This window comes from Anabrus simplex, chromosome 11 (genome assembly GCF_040414725.1).
Source record: "Anabrus simplex isolate iqAnaSimp1 chromosome 11, ASM4041472v1, whole genome shotgun sequence".
Classification (NCBI taxonomy): domain Eukaryota; kingdom Metazoa; phylum Arthropoda; class Insecta; order Orthoptera; family Tettigoniidae; genus Anabrus; species Anabrus simplex.
This window is the reverse complement of record NC_090275.1, coordinates 61,533,927-61,555,104: the sequence shown is the minus strand read 5'-3', so window position 1 is coordinate 61,555,104 and position 21,178 is coordinate 61,533,927. Positions and strand designations below refer to the sequence as shown.

At 40.5% G+C, this 21,178-nt stretch overlaps 1 protein-coding gene across 1 annotated transcript in view; it reads right to left on the bottom strand.

Moving 5' to 3' along the window:
- Nucleotides 1-12,002, bottom strand: part of LOC136883142 (ice-structuring glycoprotein-like) — a 64,993-nt gene extending 52,991 nt beyond the window's left edge. The window contains exon 1 of the mRNA XM_068229607.1: nt 11,850-12,002. Within this exon, the coding sequence (XP_068085708.1) occupies nt 11,850-12,002 (153 nt within the window). The remainder of the gene's footprint in view (nt 1-11,849) is intronic.
- Between the last annotated feature and the right edge of the window lie 9,176 nt (nt 12,003-21,178).

The following is a 21,178-nucleotide window of genomic DNA, read 5'->3' as shown; positions in this document are numbered from 1 at the left end:
GCGCTAATTCCCTTTTGAGCGCCTATACACTATGCAACCATCAATCAGAAGGGATCTTTGCATTCCTACATGGGGTACGTGAACGAATCGTATCAATGAAATTTCATTTTAATTTTTGTTGTAAATGAGCAAATGAAGATTAAAATTAGCAGTAAATTAATAAATACTATTATTACTAGAGAAACTACGTACATACATACACTGACTGACAGAGCAAATGCAACACCAAGAAGGAGTGGTCAGAACTTTATGCCAATTGCAGGGTAGACTGACGTCACTGAGGTATGCTCATGATGTGAAATGCGCCGCTGTGCTGCGCACGTAGCGAACGATAAATGGGACACGGCGTTGGCGAATGGCCCACTTCGTACCGTGATTTCTCAGCCGACAGTCATTGTAGAATGTGTTGTCGTGTGCCACAGGACACGTGTATAGCTAAGAATGCCAGGCCGCCGTCAACGGAGGCATTTCCAGCAGACAGACGACTTTACGAGGGGTATGGTGATCGGGCTGAGAAGGGCAGGTTGGTCGCTTCGTCAAATCGCAGCCGATACCCATAGGGATGTGTCCACGGTGCAGCGCCTGTGGCGAAGATGGTTGGCGCAGGGACATGTGGCACGTGCGAGGGGTCCAGGCGCAGCCCGAGTGACGTCAGCACGCGAGGATCGGCGCATCCGCCGCCAAGCGGTGGCAGCCCCGCACGCCACGTCAACCGCCATTCTTCAGCATGTGCAAGACACCCTGGCTGTTCCAATATCGACCAGAACAATTTCCCGTCGATTGGTTGAAGGAGGCCTGCACTCCCGGCGTCCGCTCAGAAGACTACCATTGACTCCACAGCATAGACGTGCACGCCTGGCATGGTGCCGGGCTAGAGCGACTTGGATGAGGGAATGGCGGAACGTCGTGTTCTCCGATGAGTCACGCTTCTGTTCTGTCAGTGATAGTCACCGCAGACGAGTGTGGCGTCGGCGTGGAGAAAGGTCAAATCCGGCAGTAACTGTGGAGCGCCCTACCGCTAGACAACGCGGCATCATGGTTTGGGGCGCTATTGCGTATGATTCCACGTCACCTCTAGTACGTATTCAAGGCACGTTAAATGCCCACCGCTACGTGCAGCATGTGCTGCGGCCGGTGGCACTCCCGTACCTTCAGGGGCTGCCCAATGCTCTGTTTCAGCAGGATAATGCCTGCCCACACACTGCTCGCATCTCCCAACAGGCTCTACGAGGTGTACAGATGCTTCCGTGGCCAGCGTACTCTCCAGATCTCTCACCAATCGAACATGTGTGGGATCTCATTGGACGCCGTTTGCAAACTCTGCCCCAGCTTCGTACGGACGACCAACTGTGGCAAATGGTTGACAGAGAATGGAGAACCATCCCTCAGGACACCATCCGCACTCTTATTGACTCTGTACCTCGACGTGTTTCTGCGTGCATCGCCGCTCGCGGTGGTCCTACATCCTACTGAGTCGATGCCGTGCGCATTGTGTAACCTGCATATCGGTTTGAAATAAACATCAATTATTCGTCCGTGCCGTCTCTGTTTTTTCCCCAACTTTCATCCCTTTCGAACCACTCCTTCTTGGTGTTGCATTTGCTCTGTCAGTCAGTGTACTTCGCAACATTAAGACTATGAATTCTACTACATCACTGCGCTTCAGTATGTCTTTTGTTCATGTAACACTTCTGTGTGCTTAGTCTTTGCTCACTTAACTTCTTTGAACTCCTTTGCTTTGATTCATGTTACTTGGTGAGGCGAGTTGATGACTTGTGCCCATAACTCATTAATTAATATAACTTTTGGTCCAGGGATCATGCTATTTTTCTTTCAACAAAAGTATTTTTTGTGTTATTTACGATATACTTTTCACCTGCATTTTATCGTTTGAACTGCCCGTGCTAGTCATGGTTGACAAAGATATTGATAATTCACAGACATAGCACGTCCATTCGTATGTGCTAGCCCTGGATCTCAAGAAGTAAACAAAAGACGGTACAATGAAGCGGAATGCCACAGAAGAATCTCGTGTCTACAGCGAAATAATCGCCGTAGTTACGTATCTATATTTCTCTAGTAACACTGGTATTTATTAATTTTTCCACAAATGTTACTGTTGATTTGTGTGAAAGCAATTATTATTCTCTATTTAGGACAAAAATTACAAGAAAATTTCGTGGAAACGAATCGTTCGCCTAACATTCTAATTGGTTGTAAGTATCACTGCTAAGATTATTTTGTAGACTTAGCAATAGGTAGGGGTTGTTTTTTATGAATATCAAAATTCCGAAAGAAAAAAATGTGGCGACGAATTTTGTGTGTTTATTTCTTTTTCAAACTAGCGCTAAGATGGTCTATTTTTCCTTGATCTTTTCATAGCTATCGGCATCAGAAATGTGTTCTTGGATACCATCTGCAGAATGCAAATGAAACTATCAAGGCAGTCAAGCCTGACGCCGATAGTTCGCCCCCAGAATTTGGGCCATACATAACAAAACCAAACAAAAATCAAACATCTTGGCGCTGCTTTGCAAAAAAAAAAAACCCTCAAAAAACGGGTGCCGCATAATTCCTGAATTTTTTATTTCTACTAAAATGGCCCCCACCTACTAATAAGTCTATAAACAAATCTTGGCGGTACTACTTGCAACCCATTAGAGTATACAGTACATTATATTACCAAAACTTTGATATTTTGGTGTGACCTTCCAAGAGTTAAAAATTCTACACTACACTCAATGAAATCAGACGACATAATTATATCCTATTCGATGTGAGAGCTCAGAAACAAAATTACAGAGGTCTAGTGGCAGAATCTTAGGTTTTAGATGATATTTCTTGATTTCTTTATGCACTCCTAAACTTTTGACCGGGACTGTACATACCTACATTGAAATTACATATTGACTGGAATTATTTAAAAACAAATGTATATAGGCCATACAGAGACATGAGTCTTACCTACTAAACTATTTCAAACTTTAATATTAATCATTGATCAGTATTTATTTCTTTATTTCTTTATTTCTTTATTTATTTATTTGATTTATTGTACAACAGGCATTTCTGCCCACTTACAGAACATTTCCATTTCTTACTTCTAATTTTATATATAATTTTATAAATTTTTTAAATTTTATAAATAATTTACAATAAAAATTAAAATATGCAACCTAATACTATACTTATGAACTATGGACAGCGATAAGTACATGTTTCAACTTATTATTTTAATTTCTCCTAAAATATGCAAAATGAATCTAAATTAATCTAAGGACTAAATTATTCATGGTACACAAGTATGCTACTCTATTTACTTTATGTCTTTTCTCTGTGTGAGTTCCCCTCTGACTGACCTTAACAAGATACTCTCCTCGTGAAATATGTCGACGTTTGGCATTTTATTAATTGACTGACATATTCTGTTTAATAGTAATTCATATGGCGATTTGTGTTTGACCTTTTAACAAGGAAAGTTAAATTATTCCTGTTACTTCCAAACGATGCATACAGGTTTATTTGGTGGAGTAACTCTCGGTTATCTACTTTATCTTTGAGAATTCTATGTAGGTATTTTACACATGTTAATGTTCTCCTAGTATGCAACATATCTATCACAAAATTTGTTATTAAGTCACTATATGCCACATATTTTCAAGTAGTTTTAGAGATACAGAAATACAGATATCTTAGAAATTTAGCTTGAATATTTTCTATTTCTTTTATACGTTTAATACATGATGGATTCTAGACTACAGAGGCATATTCTATTGCTGTTCTAACTAGCGAATTGTATACCTGTATTATGGTTTTGATATTTTTGAATTTGTTTGTGTTTCTCATTAGAAATCCTAGGTTCTTATAGGTCTTACTTACAGCGTTATTTATGTGTATATTGAACTGAAGTTTACTATCAAATATCACTCCTATATCCTTCTTTTCTTCAACTCGTTTTACGTTGATACCGTTCATTTCATGGTGATGATGATGATGACGATACTTGTAGTTTAAAGGGGACTAACATCGAAGGTCATCAGCCCTCTCGTTCATTTCATAAGAATGGTTTTTTGGTTGTCATTTTATAGTAAAGATCATTGATTCACATTTCCTAACATTGAATTGAAAGGAATTGTGTTTTCCCCATTCAACCAGTGCCGTGAGGTTGTAATTTTTCGTTATCTTTGTTTGAACTAATCTGCCTGTAAATTTTCTTGTCATCGGCATATAACTGAAATTTATAATTCTTCAATAGAGAGCCAATAACATTAACAAACAGAATGAACAACAGTGGACCTAATTTTGAACCTTGGTTTATGCCTGGAGTACATGGATGAAACTACCCCTTTGAAACTAACAAATTGAAATCTATTCTTCAAATAGGAGTTAAAGAATTCAACCAGTTCAGGGCTAAAACTAAAACTGTGAAGCTTGTTTAGAAGTTTATGATGATCAATCCTATCGAATCATTTTGGTCATGTCCGTGTATATGACATCCACTTGCCCTCCTTGATCTAAAATAGATGACACACAGTTCGTAAAGTTTACTACATTTCAACTTGTTGATTTCCCTTACATAAAGCCATGTTATTGCTCTATGATGACGTTTTCAACATGTCGATAGATATTGCAGTAAATTATATCCTCAAACACTTTGCCTAAGACTGATACTATTGCTAATGGCCTATAATTATGAATGTTTTCAGTATTACCATCTTTGTGAATTGGACATACTCTTGCTATCTTCCAAAAATCAGGAAATATTTTTTTGTTGCAGTGATTTGTTAATAATTATACAAAGTGGATATGCAAGAGCGTCTCCGCATCCTTTCACGACATATTGGGGTATATTATATACACCAGCACTCCTTTTAGATAGTAATCTTTTTATAGCACATTTAACATCATCAACAGATACCACTGAAATGTTTAGCATGTCAAGTTCCTTACATTGCAGTTCCTATAGAATATACTGCTCATTATTTTCAGTGCTATTTTTTTTTTTTTTTTTGTGAATATACTTTTGAAGTAAGAGGCAAATCCATCATCTATTTCTGTCTTAGAAGTTACATATCTGTACATATCTGTGACATTCTTGATTATTGGTCCTCTTTTGCTTTAAAAAGTGCCAAAAGCTATTACTATCTATACTACTTTATATACCTTGAATGTATTCTTTGTACGCTATTCTTATTTTCTTTTTAAGGATTGCTCTCTTTGTTTTGAACTCTGTCATACTATATTCACTACAATGTCTTATTTTCCTATGATACTCTTTATTTCGAATACGTTGTATTATTTCTTTATTATACCATATTAGATAATTTATTTTACTGTACTTAGTCAGAGGAACTCAATAGTGAAGAATCTCATAGAGTTTATTATAGAAGCAATTTAAAGCAGTGTTAATGTCCTCAATGTCATTCAATTCTGGCCAGGCACAAGTTTTAGTAATTCAAAGAGTAATTGAAAATTAGCTCTACTCTAATTATGACGCCTAAAAGTTGATCTACTGTCCAATATACTAAGTTTTCTTAGGTTAACTTCTATTGAGATAATCAGTGCAGGATGATAGTCATCTTCAGGTAACAAAGGGTGGTCATCTCGCTCAATGTGAATTTGTTCTGTTGTAGAGGCCAGAACTAAATCTAAACAGTATCCAAATTTATTCGTGATAGTATTTCTAGACGTTAGATCCATGAGATTTAGGAAGTTTTTCAGCTGCATTGCTGCCGATCTTGTTTTACTTGTACCAGCATCCTGATTTGTTTCTCTTAAATTGAAGTCTCCTACAATACAAACAGGACTCATATTTCCTGGATTTATTGCTGATTCAACTATTTCGAAAAATTCACAGTATTGATCAAGGTTAGAATTTGGTGGAAAATACACTACTCCTATAAAATATGATCTACATTGAAACTGAACTTAAACAATTACAAATTCGAATACACGAGAGTAAGAAATAATCTGATGAGTTTTAAACATTTTATCAACGGCTATTACCACCCCCCTCCCCTCCGTTTACCTGTTACTTTAGAATCTCTGTCTGCTCTAAACACACAGTAATTACTAGAGATGATTTCATTATCATAAATACAGTAGACCTAGTGAGCCAACTTTCGGTTATGCAGATTATCTTATGGTTATTTTCAGAGACAGCTAAAAATTGTTCTTGAGTCTCACATTCTGATAACTAATAGTTACATCTTTTTTACTACTATACGTATCTATACTATTATTCATGTTTTGTTTTGGCATTTTACTTTATCTTTTCAATGTCTTCTGCACGTTTAATCTGTAAGACCGGATCGCCTGGCTTCCTTCTAGCAAATATCTTACCATTCCGCACCCAGCAGAACTGGTAATTGACCGCTTTCCTCTTTGCTCTTACCTGTGCAAAGAACTTCTTCCTGGTATGTTGTTCACTCTATTGGGAGATGGAGGAAGGGTTTATAGTTACAAAGATCTCTTCATGGTTTTTCATGATATTGAGAAGGCATATGTCAGCATTGCAAGAGAGAAGGTATGGGAATGCCTGAGGAAAAGGAATATGCCGGAGGGGCTGGTGAGGAAAGTTCAGATGCAGTATGAACACTGTACCAGCTGTGTGCGATCGGGTGACGGACATTTATCCTGGTTCCAGACCACAAGTGGAGTCAGCAAGGCAGTGCACTATCCCCATTATTGTTTATCACCATCATGGATGGCATAATGAAACGCAACAATAAAACCTCCTGTGAACTAAATGCAATGACTTTTGATAAGGACGTTATGATCTGGAGAAAATGAGGAACACGTAGAGTTGATATTTAATGAATAGAATGTTAAGTTCTAGGAATTCAGTCTGAAGATAAACGAACCCAAAACTGTAGTGATGGAAATAAACAGAGATGGACGACCAGCGAACATCATGCTAGGAGACCATCTACTGGAAAGTGAGGAAACTTTACATAACACGGTAGTGCAATATATAGAGGTACACTAGTCACAAAAGAGGTAGAAAATAGAGAACGGAAGAGCTCTCACTTTTACCAGCAAGTGCGAATGCTCCTCTGGGATCCCAAAGTACCAACAAAATCAAAGCTGGTTATGTTTAATCAGTACTTCGTACCAATCCTAAATCGAAATCTGCACCCTCACTAAGAAGGACTCATCAAGGTTACAGGCATTTGAGACGAAGTTCCTAAGGTCCACAATACAAAAAACAAAATTGGACAAGTTAAAGAATGCCACGGTTAGAAAGGAAGCTGGATTTATACATCATTGTTAGATCGGGTCAGCATAACCTTATTGAGGTGGTTTGGGCATGTATTGAGGAGGGAGACAAAAACGACAGCTTATGTTAACTTGGAGAGGCATATGGCAGGAATACGGAGCCCGTTGGATGAACGTCATAAAATGGACACTGCAGATCGGGGAAGAACACTGGAGGACGTCATTGACAACATAACGTATTTGAATAAGAAAGAGTGGAAGAGGCTCGCCAACAATGCCCAGGAAAGTGGAACTGTAAAATGATGCTTATACCTGTTCTTAATTAATGGTGTCTTTTTTAGATATAATATTTTATTTCATGTTTTCTTCTTCAGGTATTGTCTGAATTTATTTAATCCTAAATTAGTTTTTGACAATAATTCTTCAATAGAAATATTCTGTCCTTGGTTGCACTTTTCAAATAGAATAATATGCGTCTGACATTTATTTTCAGTTATTTAGTACACGTAGTACAGTCCCCTGTTGATATGTATTCAGTACAAATGCCATTTCTTTGACAACGATTCTGATGGAAATGGGACGATTGATTGCTGTTGAATAAAAAAGGCCACTGAAATGTTTGAGCCATGTTTGTATCAGCCACATCTCTGGCTCAGTTACGTGCGAGGCATGGATATTGCCTACGATATAACAAACACACCGTGTTTTGTAAGTGGTTTACTTTAAGGCTGCCAGGTAATATCAATCTTAAATAGATACAATCTTACACACATATTACATCTTTCAGTTCCCTGTATAAATGACTGGTGGAATACCTGTCTCTTCGTGCCAAAATTGAGATTTCAGATCCCAAAGGGGGAATATAATTTTTGAAATAAGTCTATTCATCTCTCCTTTTGTGCTGCGTCGGCATACAACAGATCTCGGATGAAAAATTGGGTGTGTATACCCGAATAATTTAATTTAATTCAAACTCAGACATAGGTCGTCCGACAGAGTTCTAGTTATCTGCAATCTGGTAGTAAAATGGAACGCCGAAATTAACGAGCAAGCAGCCATAAGGCATCAAATTAAATTGTTTGCACCTGGTAGCCGAGGCCATGCGATCATTATTTATACCTCGTATGTTCGCCTCTTGCGACAGGTAAGGGATCCTTCCCCTTCTTGTACCGTATCCCCCATCGTATGGTGGTTGCACGAAATAGTAAGATTGTTGTTTCTCCGAACGACCGTTTCAGATCCGCCAGCTAGGACGTTTGGGATCCCCCAGGACTTCTCTTCCCGTCGCTTTTTTCCTTGTATTATGATTTGTAGGAGGTTGTAGATTTCGCGGTGGCTCATTATAAGTAGGAGGGCTTCTTAACCTTAAGGGAAGCCCTACACTTTTGAACATAGAAAAACGGGATGTATTAAACTTTCTTCCCTAAGCAACGGAAATTAATACTAGAAGTAAACTTAGTATGGGAAACACGTTATTCCTTAATAATATGTCCACATATGTAGAAATATATAAACCTATGCCATTATATACAATTAATTATTAAAATGGCGGTGTATCATGGCCACTATTTTGCCGTTTCCCTGATAATCCCCCCCCATGGCACTACAGCCCTTGAAGGGCCTTGGCCTACCAAATGACCGCTGCTCAGCTCAAAGACCTGCAGATTACAAGGTGTCATGTGGTCAGCACGACGAATTCTCTTGGCCATTATTCTTGGCTTTCTAGACCGGGGTCGCTATCTCACCGTCAGATAGCTCCTCAGTTCTAATCACATAGGCAGTCTGGACCACGAAACAGCCCTAAGATCCAGGTAAAAATCCCTGACCTGGCCGGGAATCGAACCCGGAGCCTCCGGTTAAGCGGCAGGCACGCTACCCCTACACCACGGGATCGACTTGATCATTTCCAAACACACGATTATTTTTCTATGATTCTTTCTTTATTATGATTAATAGCTACAACATGTAGAATCAGTGAGTGACGTCCATCAAGTATAAATATTTTTTTCATGAAGTTATTTTCAAGTAGTCGGTTTTCATTAATTTTAATATGAAAATATTTTTATAAACTTAACCAATGAAGCTAGCTCAATAATACTAGAATATCTTTTTCTCTATGAAATATACATGCACGAAAAATTTCATTTTAATATCTTAAACACTTTCAGAGTTATCAGGGAAAGGAGCAACAAATTTACGTACAAAGGACTTGCTTGAGTGTTAGGACTTCACGTTCTTGGTCATAACTCTGAAAGTATTGGAGATATTAACAAACATTTTGGACTGTTATAAAGAGAAAGGTTCAATTTTAAATGAAAAATAAATAAATTGGAAAGTCGTAGTGTTGATCTCCCTTAACAGGCCTGGAGAGTTCTTTCCCTTTAAAAATCCTAGTGAAAATCCACAACCTGTTTCCAGTCATTCGACTCGACCGGGTCAGGAATGGAATGAATAAAGCCCCATCTAGCGGCAAGGATAGGTATTTCTTTTGCTATTTGCTTTACGTCGCACCGACACAATAGGTCTTATGGCGACGATGGGATAGGAAAGGCTTAGGGATGGGAAGGAAGCGGCCGTGGCCTTAATTAAGGTACAGCCCCAGCATTTGCCTGGTGTGAAAATGGGAAACCACGGAAAACCATTTTCAGGGCTGCCGACGGTGGGGTTCGAACCCACTATCTCCCGGATGCAAGCTCAAAGCTGCGCGCCCCCTAACTGCACGGCCAACTCGCCCGGTAAGGATAGGTATTGTGCCGGCTGCGGAAGCCTGTCGCACTCCTCTGGAGCAATGATTAATGACTGACAGATGAAATGAAATGATACTGGAGAGTGTTGCTGGAATGAAAGATGACAGGGAAAATCGGAGTACCCGGAGTAAAACCTGTCCCTCCTCCGCTTTGTCCAATACGAATCTTACATGAAATAACCGGGATTTGAACTACGGAACCCAGCGGTGAGAGGCTGGCACGTTGCCATCTTAGCCAAGGAGGCTTAATTAAAATGTACATCCGAAACTAAGACGGAGGATGGTCAAAGGTTAAGGATGGTCTGTTCTGTTCTATTATAGAAATATGGGCCTTCAACAGTATCTCAGTTGACGCCTAGAAGCATTCGAAATGCAGACCCCTCGCAGAATACTGAAGATTTCTTGGGTTGTTCGGCTAACAAATAAAGAAGTGCTCAATAGGGCAACAGTTAACAAAGAACTGAAGAGCATCCGTCCGTAAAACAGGGCCAAATCCACATGTGCGACACAGTTCGCACTCGCGACCCCACAGTTGTGGGAAAAGCGGTAGAAGACTGAGAAGAAGAAGATGTGACTTAGCAAAGATGAAGGTGAGTAGCGTGGTACAAGATACTGAAAGAAATACCAGACTCAACTCTGTACCCCGTGCTCCCCACTCCATCCAAGTTTCAGAGACTTTGAAGGTCGAAATGTAAAATGTCGTCACTTAGCAGCCAGTGAAAGGACATCCGTGGGCATTCTGCAGAAGACTGAGTCATGGACCAGGATCCATTATTTGCGTACTATTATAAATAGGAAATATATCTCATGTTGAGCAAGGTCGTTTCGAATAGTTCTCAGAATACCTCAGTACTTCCTATTTCTTGTTATTCAGTAATTTGAAAGAATCCATCAACGTGTATCATAGTTGGAGATCAAACATTTAGGTGGATAGTTGTTATATATATATATATATATATGTATTTATTGGGAAACTCAACGAATTTCCAGACATTCTGGATTGCCACAGGGGCAAAGTTTAACTACATCAAACAAATTAAATTAAATTAGAACAATTACTAATGCAATATACAGTCTACGGCATTAAACATTTGGAAATACAAAAGAAAACATTAAAGAAAAGTACACCGAGGTCGATAGCTGCAGTCGCGTGAGTGCGGCCAGTATCCAGTATTCGGGAGATACTAGGTTCGAACCCCACTGTCGGCACCCCTGAAAATGGTTTTCCGTGGTTTCCCATTTTCACACCAGGCAAATGCTGGGGCTGTACCTTAATTAAGGCCACGGCCGCTTCCTTCCCACTCCTGCGCCTTTCCTGTCTCATCGTCGCCATAAGATCTATCTGTGTCGGTGCGTCGTAAAGCAAGTAGCAAAAAAAAAAAAAAAAAGAACACTACGTTGGTTATTAGAACATTAAACGGAACTAGGCTAAATACAGACGTGATTTTAATATTGATAAAAATCCCCGTAAATTGGCGATTACCAAAAGATTGATTCCTAACTTCTGTAAGCCGAATCTGTTCCAGAAATTCATAAAAAACCTACTTGTATTCTTCAGTGCCGACAACAGACAACGTGTATATTTTAGACACAGTGTGACAGAATGTAGTCAAATTTACATTTAAAAACGTCGAGTTTTTGAAAAAAGCATGATACACATATGTGGACCTTGGGTCTCAGCTGAAAATTTTTGACTGTCTGGAATGCATTTTTTGCTTTAGTTCTTATGATACTTCAGAAAACAGTTGTTCTTTAAAACACAAAGATATACATTACACTTAAGACATACAACTCTTGATCGAGATTTACAACTTTGAAGGCGACATTTCGAGGTATTTTTATCTTCTTTGTAAACCGGAAAATGTCCCACTTTATCATAACGAACCTCAGGAATTGGTTGTGCTACGACCTTCCGCTGTTTCATTGCAGGACCTCTAGACTCGTCTTCTTTATCACTTGCTGACTGTAGCAATTCGGTGGAAGTACGAGGCCTCCCACAGGGCGTCCCTGCATTTAGGGCGCCAACTTCAAATTTCATCAGGGCTTCTTCAACATGTTTCCGAAAAATTAAGTGTCCAGGAATGTCTTTCTTTGGCACTGAGTGCTCTTTGCAGTATCTGACATGCATCAGCCAGCAGTTAGCAATGACGAGGTCAACAAAGTGATTGAAGGCACGTACTGGCCACTTGCGTGTTCTGATATCACACCTGTAGTATGATATGTACCGGTCATACAGGTCGGTTCCTCTCATGTAAGTGTTGTACCTGTTTACGAGTGCCGGCTGGTCAACGTTTACCTTCTTCTTCTCCCCTTTTGAACAGCGTTTGCACTGAGAAACTGGCTCACTACCAATGCATGGTGACAATAGGATAACACTCTTGTTGTCTTTCCATTTCACTAAGCGCAGTACTGCCGACCCCGTGGTGTGGCGGTAGCGTGCGTATCTCTTACCCGGAGGCCCGGGTTCGATTCCCGATTACCTGGACCTGAGGGCTGGTTTGAGGTCCACTCAGCCTACGTGATTAGAATTGAGGAGCTATCTGACGGTGAGATAGCGGCCTCGGTCTAGAAAGCCAAGAATAGCGACCGAGGGGATTCGTCGTGCTGACCACACGACACCTCCTAATCTGCAGACCTTCGGGCTCAGCAGCGGTCGCTTGGAAGGCCAAGGCCATTCAAGGGCTGTAGTGTCATGGGGGGTTTAAGCACAATACTAGTGCCATTCAAAGCCACCTCTCCACTGACAGCTCGGTGCATACCGCTTAGTCGATCAGCTCAACTCCTTACTCCCGAGTCTTCCCAGCCACATGTTGACACGTAACACGACTCGTTTCCCTTCCATTGCAGGTTAAATAACAAGGTCCGCTCTATATACAGTAGCTGTGTATCAATTGTATTGCATAGGTAAGCCAATAAATAATGATAACTAACTTCCTGACAATGTATTAATAATGTCTCGACACACAATGTCAAATGACAATTGATGTTAAGTGCAGGCGACGCCCTAACTGAGCATTGTATGGCACTTCTTGTACCGGAGACAAAATCCGTGAATGGGAACTGAGTGAGATAAAGCTTCATTCATGTGTCGTTTAGTAATACTTCATAATCCCAGTGCACAGCTAAGTTTACGACATCGGTACGTAGAAAGAGAGGAGAGCCAAGAAATGAGTTCCTTTACTCTCTCTCCCTCACGCACGTGATTATATTGCTACACAATACACACCCAACTTCAGCAAGCCGCTTTCACAAAGACACCGCGTACTAGGGCGGTGTAGCAGGGTTGCGATAATCAAGAAAACCGCACTGGAAATTTTAAAAGAAAATTATATATTCATGACAGAAGATGTATTATCTGATGGTTTTCATTAGTTGCAAAGGAGTCTTCTTCTTCTTCTTGTTTCGCGTATTCCGACTAAGGACCACCGATATTCAACTGTTGTATTTGGTGTGGGTTTTGATGTTTACCTAGTAATTGCACATCCTATGGCTGAATTGTTCTTTCCCTCCTTTGTCCAGAGGGTACCTGTCTTCACCGAGTTCGATAGCTGCAGTCGCCTAAGTGCGGCCAGTATCCAGTATTCGGGAGATAGTAGGTTCGAACCCCACTGTCGGTAGCCCTGAAAATGGTTTTCCGTTGTTTCCCATTTTCACACCAGGCAAATGCTGGGGCTGTAACTTAATTAAGGCCACGGCCGCTTCCTTCCCACTCCTAGCCTTTCCTTGTCCCATCGTCGCCATAAGACCTATCTTGTGTCGGTGCGACGTAAAGCAACTAGCAAAAAGAAAAAAAAAAGAAATAAAAAGGTACCTGTCTTCCTTCTTGATGGTATGTCCTGGAACCGCTTTTGTTTAAGTATTCTCCTGAAAGATGTCCGGTCTTTAAGTTTATTAAAGAAGTCTGTTCCATTATATGAAAATTTGCACAATTTATTTTGTGTAGTGAGTGATTACTGTGATCATCCGCCACCCCCCGTAGGTCCGGGTTCGATTCCCGGCTCTACCAGGAAATTTGAAAAGTTGTAGGAGGACTCAAACGGGGTCCACTCAGCTTCGGGAGGTCGAATATGTAGAGCGGGTGGGTTCAATTCCCACCTCAGCCATGCTCGAATTGGTTCCTCACTTCTTCTTCAGGCAAATGCCGGGATGTCGTAAGAGACGATTAAAAGGGTCCCCAGGGGTTCTGAACTTTGGAGCGTGAGTTGGCGACCACGGGGCCCTTAGCTGAGCCCTGGCATTGCTTCCACTTACTAATGCCAGGCTCCTCACTTCCATCTATCCTATCCGACCTCTCTTGGTCAACTCTTGTTCTTTTCCGACCCCGACGCTATTAGGTTTGCGAGGGCTAGGGAGTCTTTTATTTTCACGCCCTTCGTGGCCCTTGTCTTCCTTTGGCCGATACCTTTCATTTGTCGAAGTGTCGGACCCCTTCCATTTTTTCTCTCTGATTAGTGTTATATAGAGGATGGTTGGAAGTTGTACTTCCTCTTAAAACAATAATCACCACCACTCACCACTTCCCTCTTCCTTGTCTATCCCTTCCAGTCTCCCCATCCCCCACAGGGCCCCGGTTCGGCATTGCAGGTGAGGCCACCTGGGCGAGGTATTGGTCATCCTCCCAGTTTTATCCCCGACCAAATGCCGCACGCTCCAGGACACTGCCTTTGAGGCGGTAGAGGTGGGATCCCTCGCTGAGTTCGAGGGAGAAACCAATCCTGGAGTTTAAACGAAATAAATAAAAATCCTTTCTGAAAACCAATAAAATATGAGAGTTAATGATTATACCCATCCACATAAGTTTGGCGTCAGGAAGGGCATCCGGATGTAAAACAGGGCCACAGTCGCCATAGGAGTGGGGAAAAACGGTGGAAGAAAAATATAATTCGTTTTCTGTTTCTTTATTTCGTCCGGCTTCATTGCTAAATGGTTATCGTGCTGACCTTTGGTCTAGGGGGTCCCGGGTTTAATTCCCGGTCGGGTCGGTGACTGGTTAATTCCCATAGCGCGGGCTTGGGTATGTGCGCCGTCTTCATCTTAGATCATCATAGTTAGGATCCCATCCTCATAGACGCACAGATCTGCGCCAGGCCTCTTTTGAGGGCCCACGCCCCAATATTTAGGTTGCTAAGGGCAGCAAATTACCGACGACATTGAAACGTAGCAATGGAAAAAGGTTTAACGTCCAGGTTCTCAATTTCTTCCCACTTTGAAGAAAATGGCATTCATGTTTGATCCCTCAAAACAACAAGCATCGTCATTATCATAATCATCAGCTAGTTCTTAACTTATTTTACTGTGTTCACTTGTTAAATTATGGTAGTACCGCCTTAACTATTAACGGGATTTAAAAATATTATCATTGTGAAAATGATGAAGAAGACGCAAGAAGGTATGGAAACTGATACGTGAATTTTTTTTCTCTATTTGGAACAATACTTTCACTGAGATCTCAATCACATTTAAGAATATTACAATATGAGATGCTGCTTAACAATTGGGCGGCACCGGGTAATTCCACGCAGGGCAGGGCCAGGGACTCTGGACGCTGTGAAAGGTGTTACTGCATCAGTAGCACTTTCAGACTCAGTCAGGAAAGGAATAAACACTTTCACTTCTCATCTATGCCAGTATGCTTCGAAAAAGGCTACCTTTGTGTTCTTGCGAAGTTTCCTTCTTTAGCAGCCATGGAGTAAGATAGTGTTTTATGAGGGACCAGCCAACTTTTGACTGGTGATTTAACGAACAAGCCAAAAACAAACCCCACGGTGCAACAGCCTCAAAGGTCCATGGCCTACCAAGCGACTGTTGCATAGCCCAAAGGCCTGCAAATTATGTGTCGTGTCGTCAGCAGGACGAATCTTCTCGGCCGCCATCTCACCGTGAAATGGCTCCTGAATTGTAATCACGTAGGCTGAGTGGATCGAATCAGCCCTCAGATACAGGTAAAAACCCTGATCTGACCGGTAATCGAACGCGGGGCCTCCGGGTAAGAGGCAGACACGCTACTCCTCCACCGCGGGGCCGGCTTTAACGAATAAACATATATACGAAAAAACATACTGCCTAACCCCATATTCAAAGTTTGTGAGATTAGGCCGCGTATACCATATTATTTATTTATTTATTTATTTATTTATTTATTTATTTATTTATTTATTTATTTATTTTCCTTAAATTCTTCTAAGGGTGGTAGATAGAGTAAGGGCAAACCTCACATACATGATAGTGCTTCCATCCCCACATCTATGTTTACATGAACTCTACTGAATATTTATAGATGTATAGACAATTTTTAATGTACGTATTTACGCTCCAAACACTGTACTTTTAGAATAATAATTACCTTCATTTACATATTAAAATACCCAGTCATTCATATCCCTGTATACGCACGCTTCCAATCTCAAACTGATGCACAACCACTCACACACTTCCACGCACACATTTGCCCACATTCAAGTGTACCTGCAAATATCATTAGTGAAATTCTAACTTATGGAAGTTATATACATCACATATGGGTTTATATTTGCATGGAGGCCAACATTTTCTTTACTGCATGGAGGAACTGAAGAAGAGGAATCAGTTTTGCTTCATATGGTAGAAGGTTCCATAGACGAGAAGACCGTGCTTAAAATCCATTGAAATATGAGGTCATTTTGGTGAGGGAGATTGTTCTGGGAAGGGAAGGGTACCCTTTTATCGCAACTATAAGGGAGTGAAGTAGTATTTACAAATGAACTACTAGAGTTTTTTTATCTAGTTACCACAAGACTCAGTATAACAAAATTCTATCAACACTCACAATCTGTTGTGAACACATTTTGATTTATATTTGATAAAACATGGCTTATTTCTTCACATAATTGTGATGGTAGATAATGGTTTTTTGATGTACCAAGTCTTCCCATATACAGGTGTAACAATAAGTTAGGACACATGTAGAAATATATTTCGTGGGCAAGGGTACGGAAACGCTCTATATCCATGTTAGAATTCATTTTCTACATCGCGATATAGTACATTAATCATGAGAAACTATAGACGTGTTACCTAATGATTTAATTCGGGTCAGAAAACCTTGATTTCACTATGCTAATTAAAATTGTTAATGAAACGACGTTTCCTACATTTCGATAAGTTATTTATAATCGATAAACTAAAGACCACGAAACTTTCTAGCTGCGTTTAACATACTGCTAGTATCTCTGTCCGGAAATCCAACAATTTCCTTTACAGTTCGTGGAATTGCAACATCTAGACCAGGGGTTTCCAATTTGTAAGGGCTCGAGGGCCATTTTGGAAACCTTAGTCATGTTCGCGGGCCGCACTTGAATAGGCCAATTTTCGTAAAATTCTTCAAATAGTACAGTATTACCATTATGAAATAATACGCGTTGTTCAATTGAAATGAGGGTTTGATCATTTTAATTGCTTAAAACATTTTAAAATTGTATGAAAGAGTGAAATGTGGAGCCAGACTGAGTGGCTGAGACTGTTGAGGCGCTGGCCTTCTGACCCCAGCTTGGCAGGTTCGATTGTGGCTTAGTCCGGTGGTATTTGAAGGTCCTCAAATACGTCAGCCTCGTGTCGGTAGATTTACTGGAACGTAAATAACTCCTATGGGACAAAATTTCGACGCTTCGTTGTCTCCGAAACCATCAAAAGTAGTCAGTGGAACGCAAAAACAATAACATTATTACTTTAAATTTAGATTTTAAATGTTTTAAAATTAAAAATAATCTGTTGAGAACAAGTGCAGCCTATACTTGAAAAGAGGATCTAGTATTAAGGAATAGTTAGTTCTGATTTGGGTCTATGAGGTATATAAAAATTAACACGTTTTGAACGAGCTAATAAATATTTTTGTGATTTTTCTACACATTATTTCTTACAGTGCTCTCGCAGGCCGCAAAAAATTGTCTTCGCGGGCCACATGCGGCCCGCGGGCCGCCATTTGGAAACCCCTGATCTAGACCATCAGTGATGAATAATGAGAAGTTTGTCACGGCGTTGTTTGTAGAGCGTAAAAGAGAGTAAGAAATATATACTGATATTCTTGATAGTATTGAGTTTCTGACTGGGGTTTGGGAGGTGATTTAGCTAATTTATCTAAATTTGTAAGAGAAGACACGAAAGGTTTTTTGTTTGATTGAAGAGAAGCTCATCATTAAATGTGCAGCTAAGGTATTTACTAGTTTCGCTATTCGATAGGGATGAAATAATTTCCCCTGATCCTAGATGTAAAGTGGATTGCGACACTTTGCCATGATTTATTAGAATCTCTGACATTTTAATAGCAATAATATTAAGGGTTATACAGTAGATGACAGGAGATTTTGAGTTATGCCAATTGAACAAATAACTGAACTGATGCTACATGCATTTACAGCCTGATCGTCAGCAAATCGTATTGATCAGGTTCTAGGTTTGTTGTTCAGCAAAACTCGGATCACAAACCTCGTCATAGGTGATGTTAATAGCAAAATTAAATAAAGTTGGGGACAATGGCCCACTTTGTGGCACGCCACATCGAATATTTCTGAAGAGTGTTGATTTCCAATTTCTACTTGAATTGCATTTTTCTTCAGCAGCAAAATAATTCAGTCCTTGAGGTCAGACGACATTTCCTGCATAGAGAGACCTATTCAATATGTGCATGGCCTATTCTGTCAAAAGCACTGGAAACATAAAGAAAAACAGACACAATTACCATTTATTACATTAGCACGTTTCAGCCAGCCAGAAACTACATTAGAATTTATATGACATTCTGCTAATTTGGAAACAAACCCACGTTGATTATTATTTACATCTATCTGTAAACGAAATTCATGTTCTAAAACTCTTTCAATAACGCTTCTCGCGACAAATTGAATAGTTACTGGATGGCAGGAATACAGGTTATTAACATCTCCTTTTATGTTGCAGAGCAATATTGTTCGTTATTCTTGAAGTTTTATGCCACGTAATGCATAAAGAGCATATCGCTGCGGAGTGTTGATTTCCAATTTCTACTTGAATTGCATTTTCCTTCAGCAGCAAAATAATTCAGTCCTTGAGGTTAGACGATATTTATAATTTCTACTATGATTTCTTAAATTTCTAGCTCTTTAAGAGCACACTTTCTGGCACGGTTGGTATATCTAAAGTCTACGGTTTGAGTGCCATAGCTTTCTTGACACAATTGGAAGAGATTTCCAAAATAGTATGCTTAATATCTCTTTTGGGGAGATCTTCTCTGATTTGTTCATTCGGAGATCCAAAAATATCCAGAGTTCATAACTAATCGAACGAATGCTTCCCTCCTGTTATAGTAATTAAGCTGAGCTAATACAGACCGTATCGACCCCGGTTTTTCCCCCTTTTAGTCCTTGATAATGCCTGAGGATTGGATGAGTGCTTATGATTAATTCCCGTTAATTGTTTATATTTCTTTCTCTGGTTCTGATAACTTAGCGTTTGCCTCACGCAAATAAATTAGAAATTCATCAATTTTACTATCAAAAGTGTCGTTATTAATAGATTCAATATCACAACGAATGTTCTAAAATACTTTGTGCCAAGTATTCACTGTTTCTTGAAGATCAGAGCTGTCTTTGTACAACCTGTGTCTGAAAATTTCGGTGAATGGTCGCCTAGTTTGTACACGGTGGTAGTTCGGACGATGCGCTCGTGCATACGCATTGCAAGACATAGTGCCCGCTATCGGTCAACTCAACACAGTTAAACGGAGTTGAACGCTGCAACACATCGCACGGAGTCAGTGTGAGGACTCGTGTCATTGCACAATGGAGTGCAAAACGGAGCAACACGTTGACATGAAGTTTTGCTTCCACATAGGCCAAACGGCAACGGAAACACACGCAATATTAGTGCAAGTTTACCACGCTCAAGCAGTGAGTAAAAAGTGCGTTTTTGACTGGTTTAAACGCTTTCGAGATGGAAAGGAAGGTGTCGAGGACGGGGCGCGTTCGGGTCGACCAACCACAAGCACATCTCCAGACAACATCGAACGAGTGCGAAAGATGCTTGCGGATGATCGGCGACTGTCCTTACGAATGATAGCAGATGAAGTGGGTGTAGGCAAGGAAAGTGTAAGGACCATTGTTCACGAATATTTTAAAAAGCGGAAGATTTGTGCCCGGTTTGTACCGCACAACCTGACAGATGAGCAGAAGCAAACTTAGATGGAAACGTCGGGAGATTTCATTGAGGTTTGTGACTAAAATCCGGAGGTGTTGAAAACCATCATTACAGGGGACGAGTCATGGTGCTACCAGTATGATCCGGAGACCAGGAAACAGTAAATGGGGTGGTGTTCAGCGTCTTCTCCGCCTCCCAAGAAAAGTCGGCGCACAAAGTCCAAGATTAAGAAAATGCTGATCGCCCTTTTCGACAGCAATGGAGTCATTCACAATGAAACTTTACCCCAGGGTACACCTGTGAACGCGGAATTCTACGAGGGAATTTTGAAACGGCTACTGCAACGCAACAGACGTGTTCGGCCTGAACTGTACCGGAGTGGACAGTGGAAGCTCCTCCACGACAATGCCCGTCTGCAAACCGTGATCCGCCTGGCCCACTTTCTCGCTGAACGCCAGGTGACTGTTTTTCCACACCCTCCGTATTCTCCGGATTTGACGCCGGCAGATTTTGTTTGTTCCCCGTCTTAAATTAGCCCTGAAAGGCCACCGGTTCGACAGTATCCAACAACGCGTGACAAGGGTTCTCCGGGAGATTCCAAAATAAGCGTTTGATGCTAGCTTCCAGTAGATTTACAGTCGATGTCAAAAGTGTGTTGCAGCTAACGGATATTACTATGAAGGCCAGTAAAGGAGTTTTGTGTGTAACTTACGTTGTCTTTATTTCATGAGACCATTCACCGAACTTTTCAGGCAGAGGTTGTATTTTGAGGTTTCTGTCATTGATTGGACTTTTACATTCTTAGATAATATCGATATTGGTTTTTTTAATGGCTTCAGTTTTCTGTTTGTTTATCAACTGAGGATGGCTCTTTGCTTGGTCCATAGTTAACCCACGCTAGTTTTTGAGGCATAAGGCAAATAGGGGACAACTACCACCAATTATTGAATTGGATTTATTTGTAGAGTTCTCATTAGAGCTATTATTTGACTCTTAATCAACATCCCCTGTTGCTGTCTCTTGCGAGACCTTGTGAATCTCACTATAGCCTATGAATATTTAGTGAAG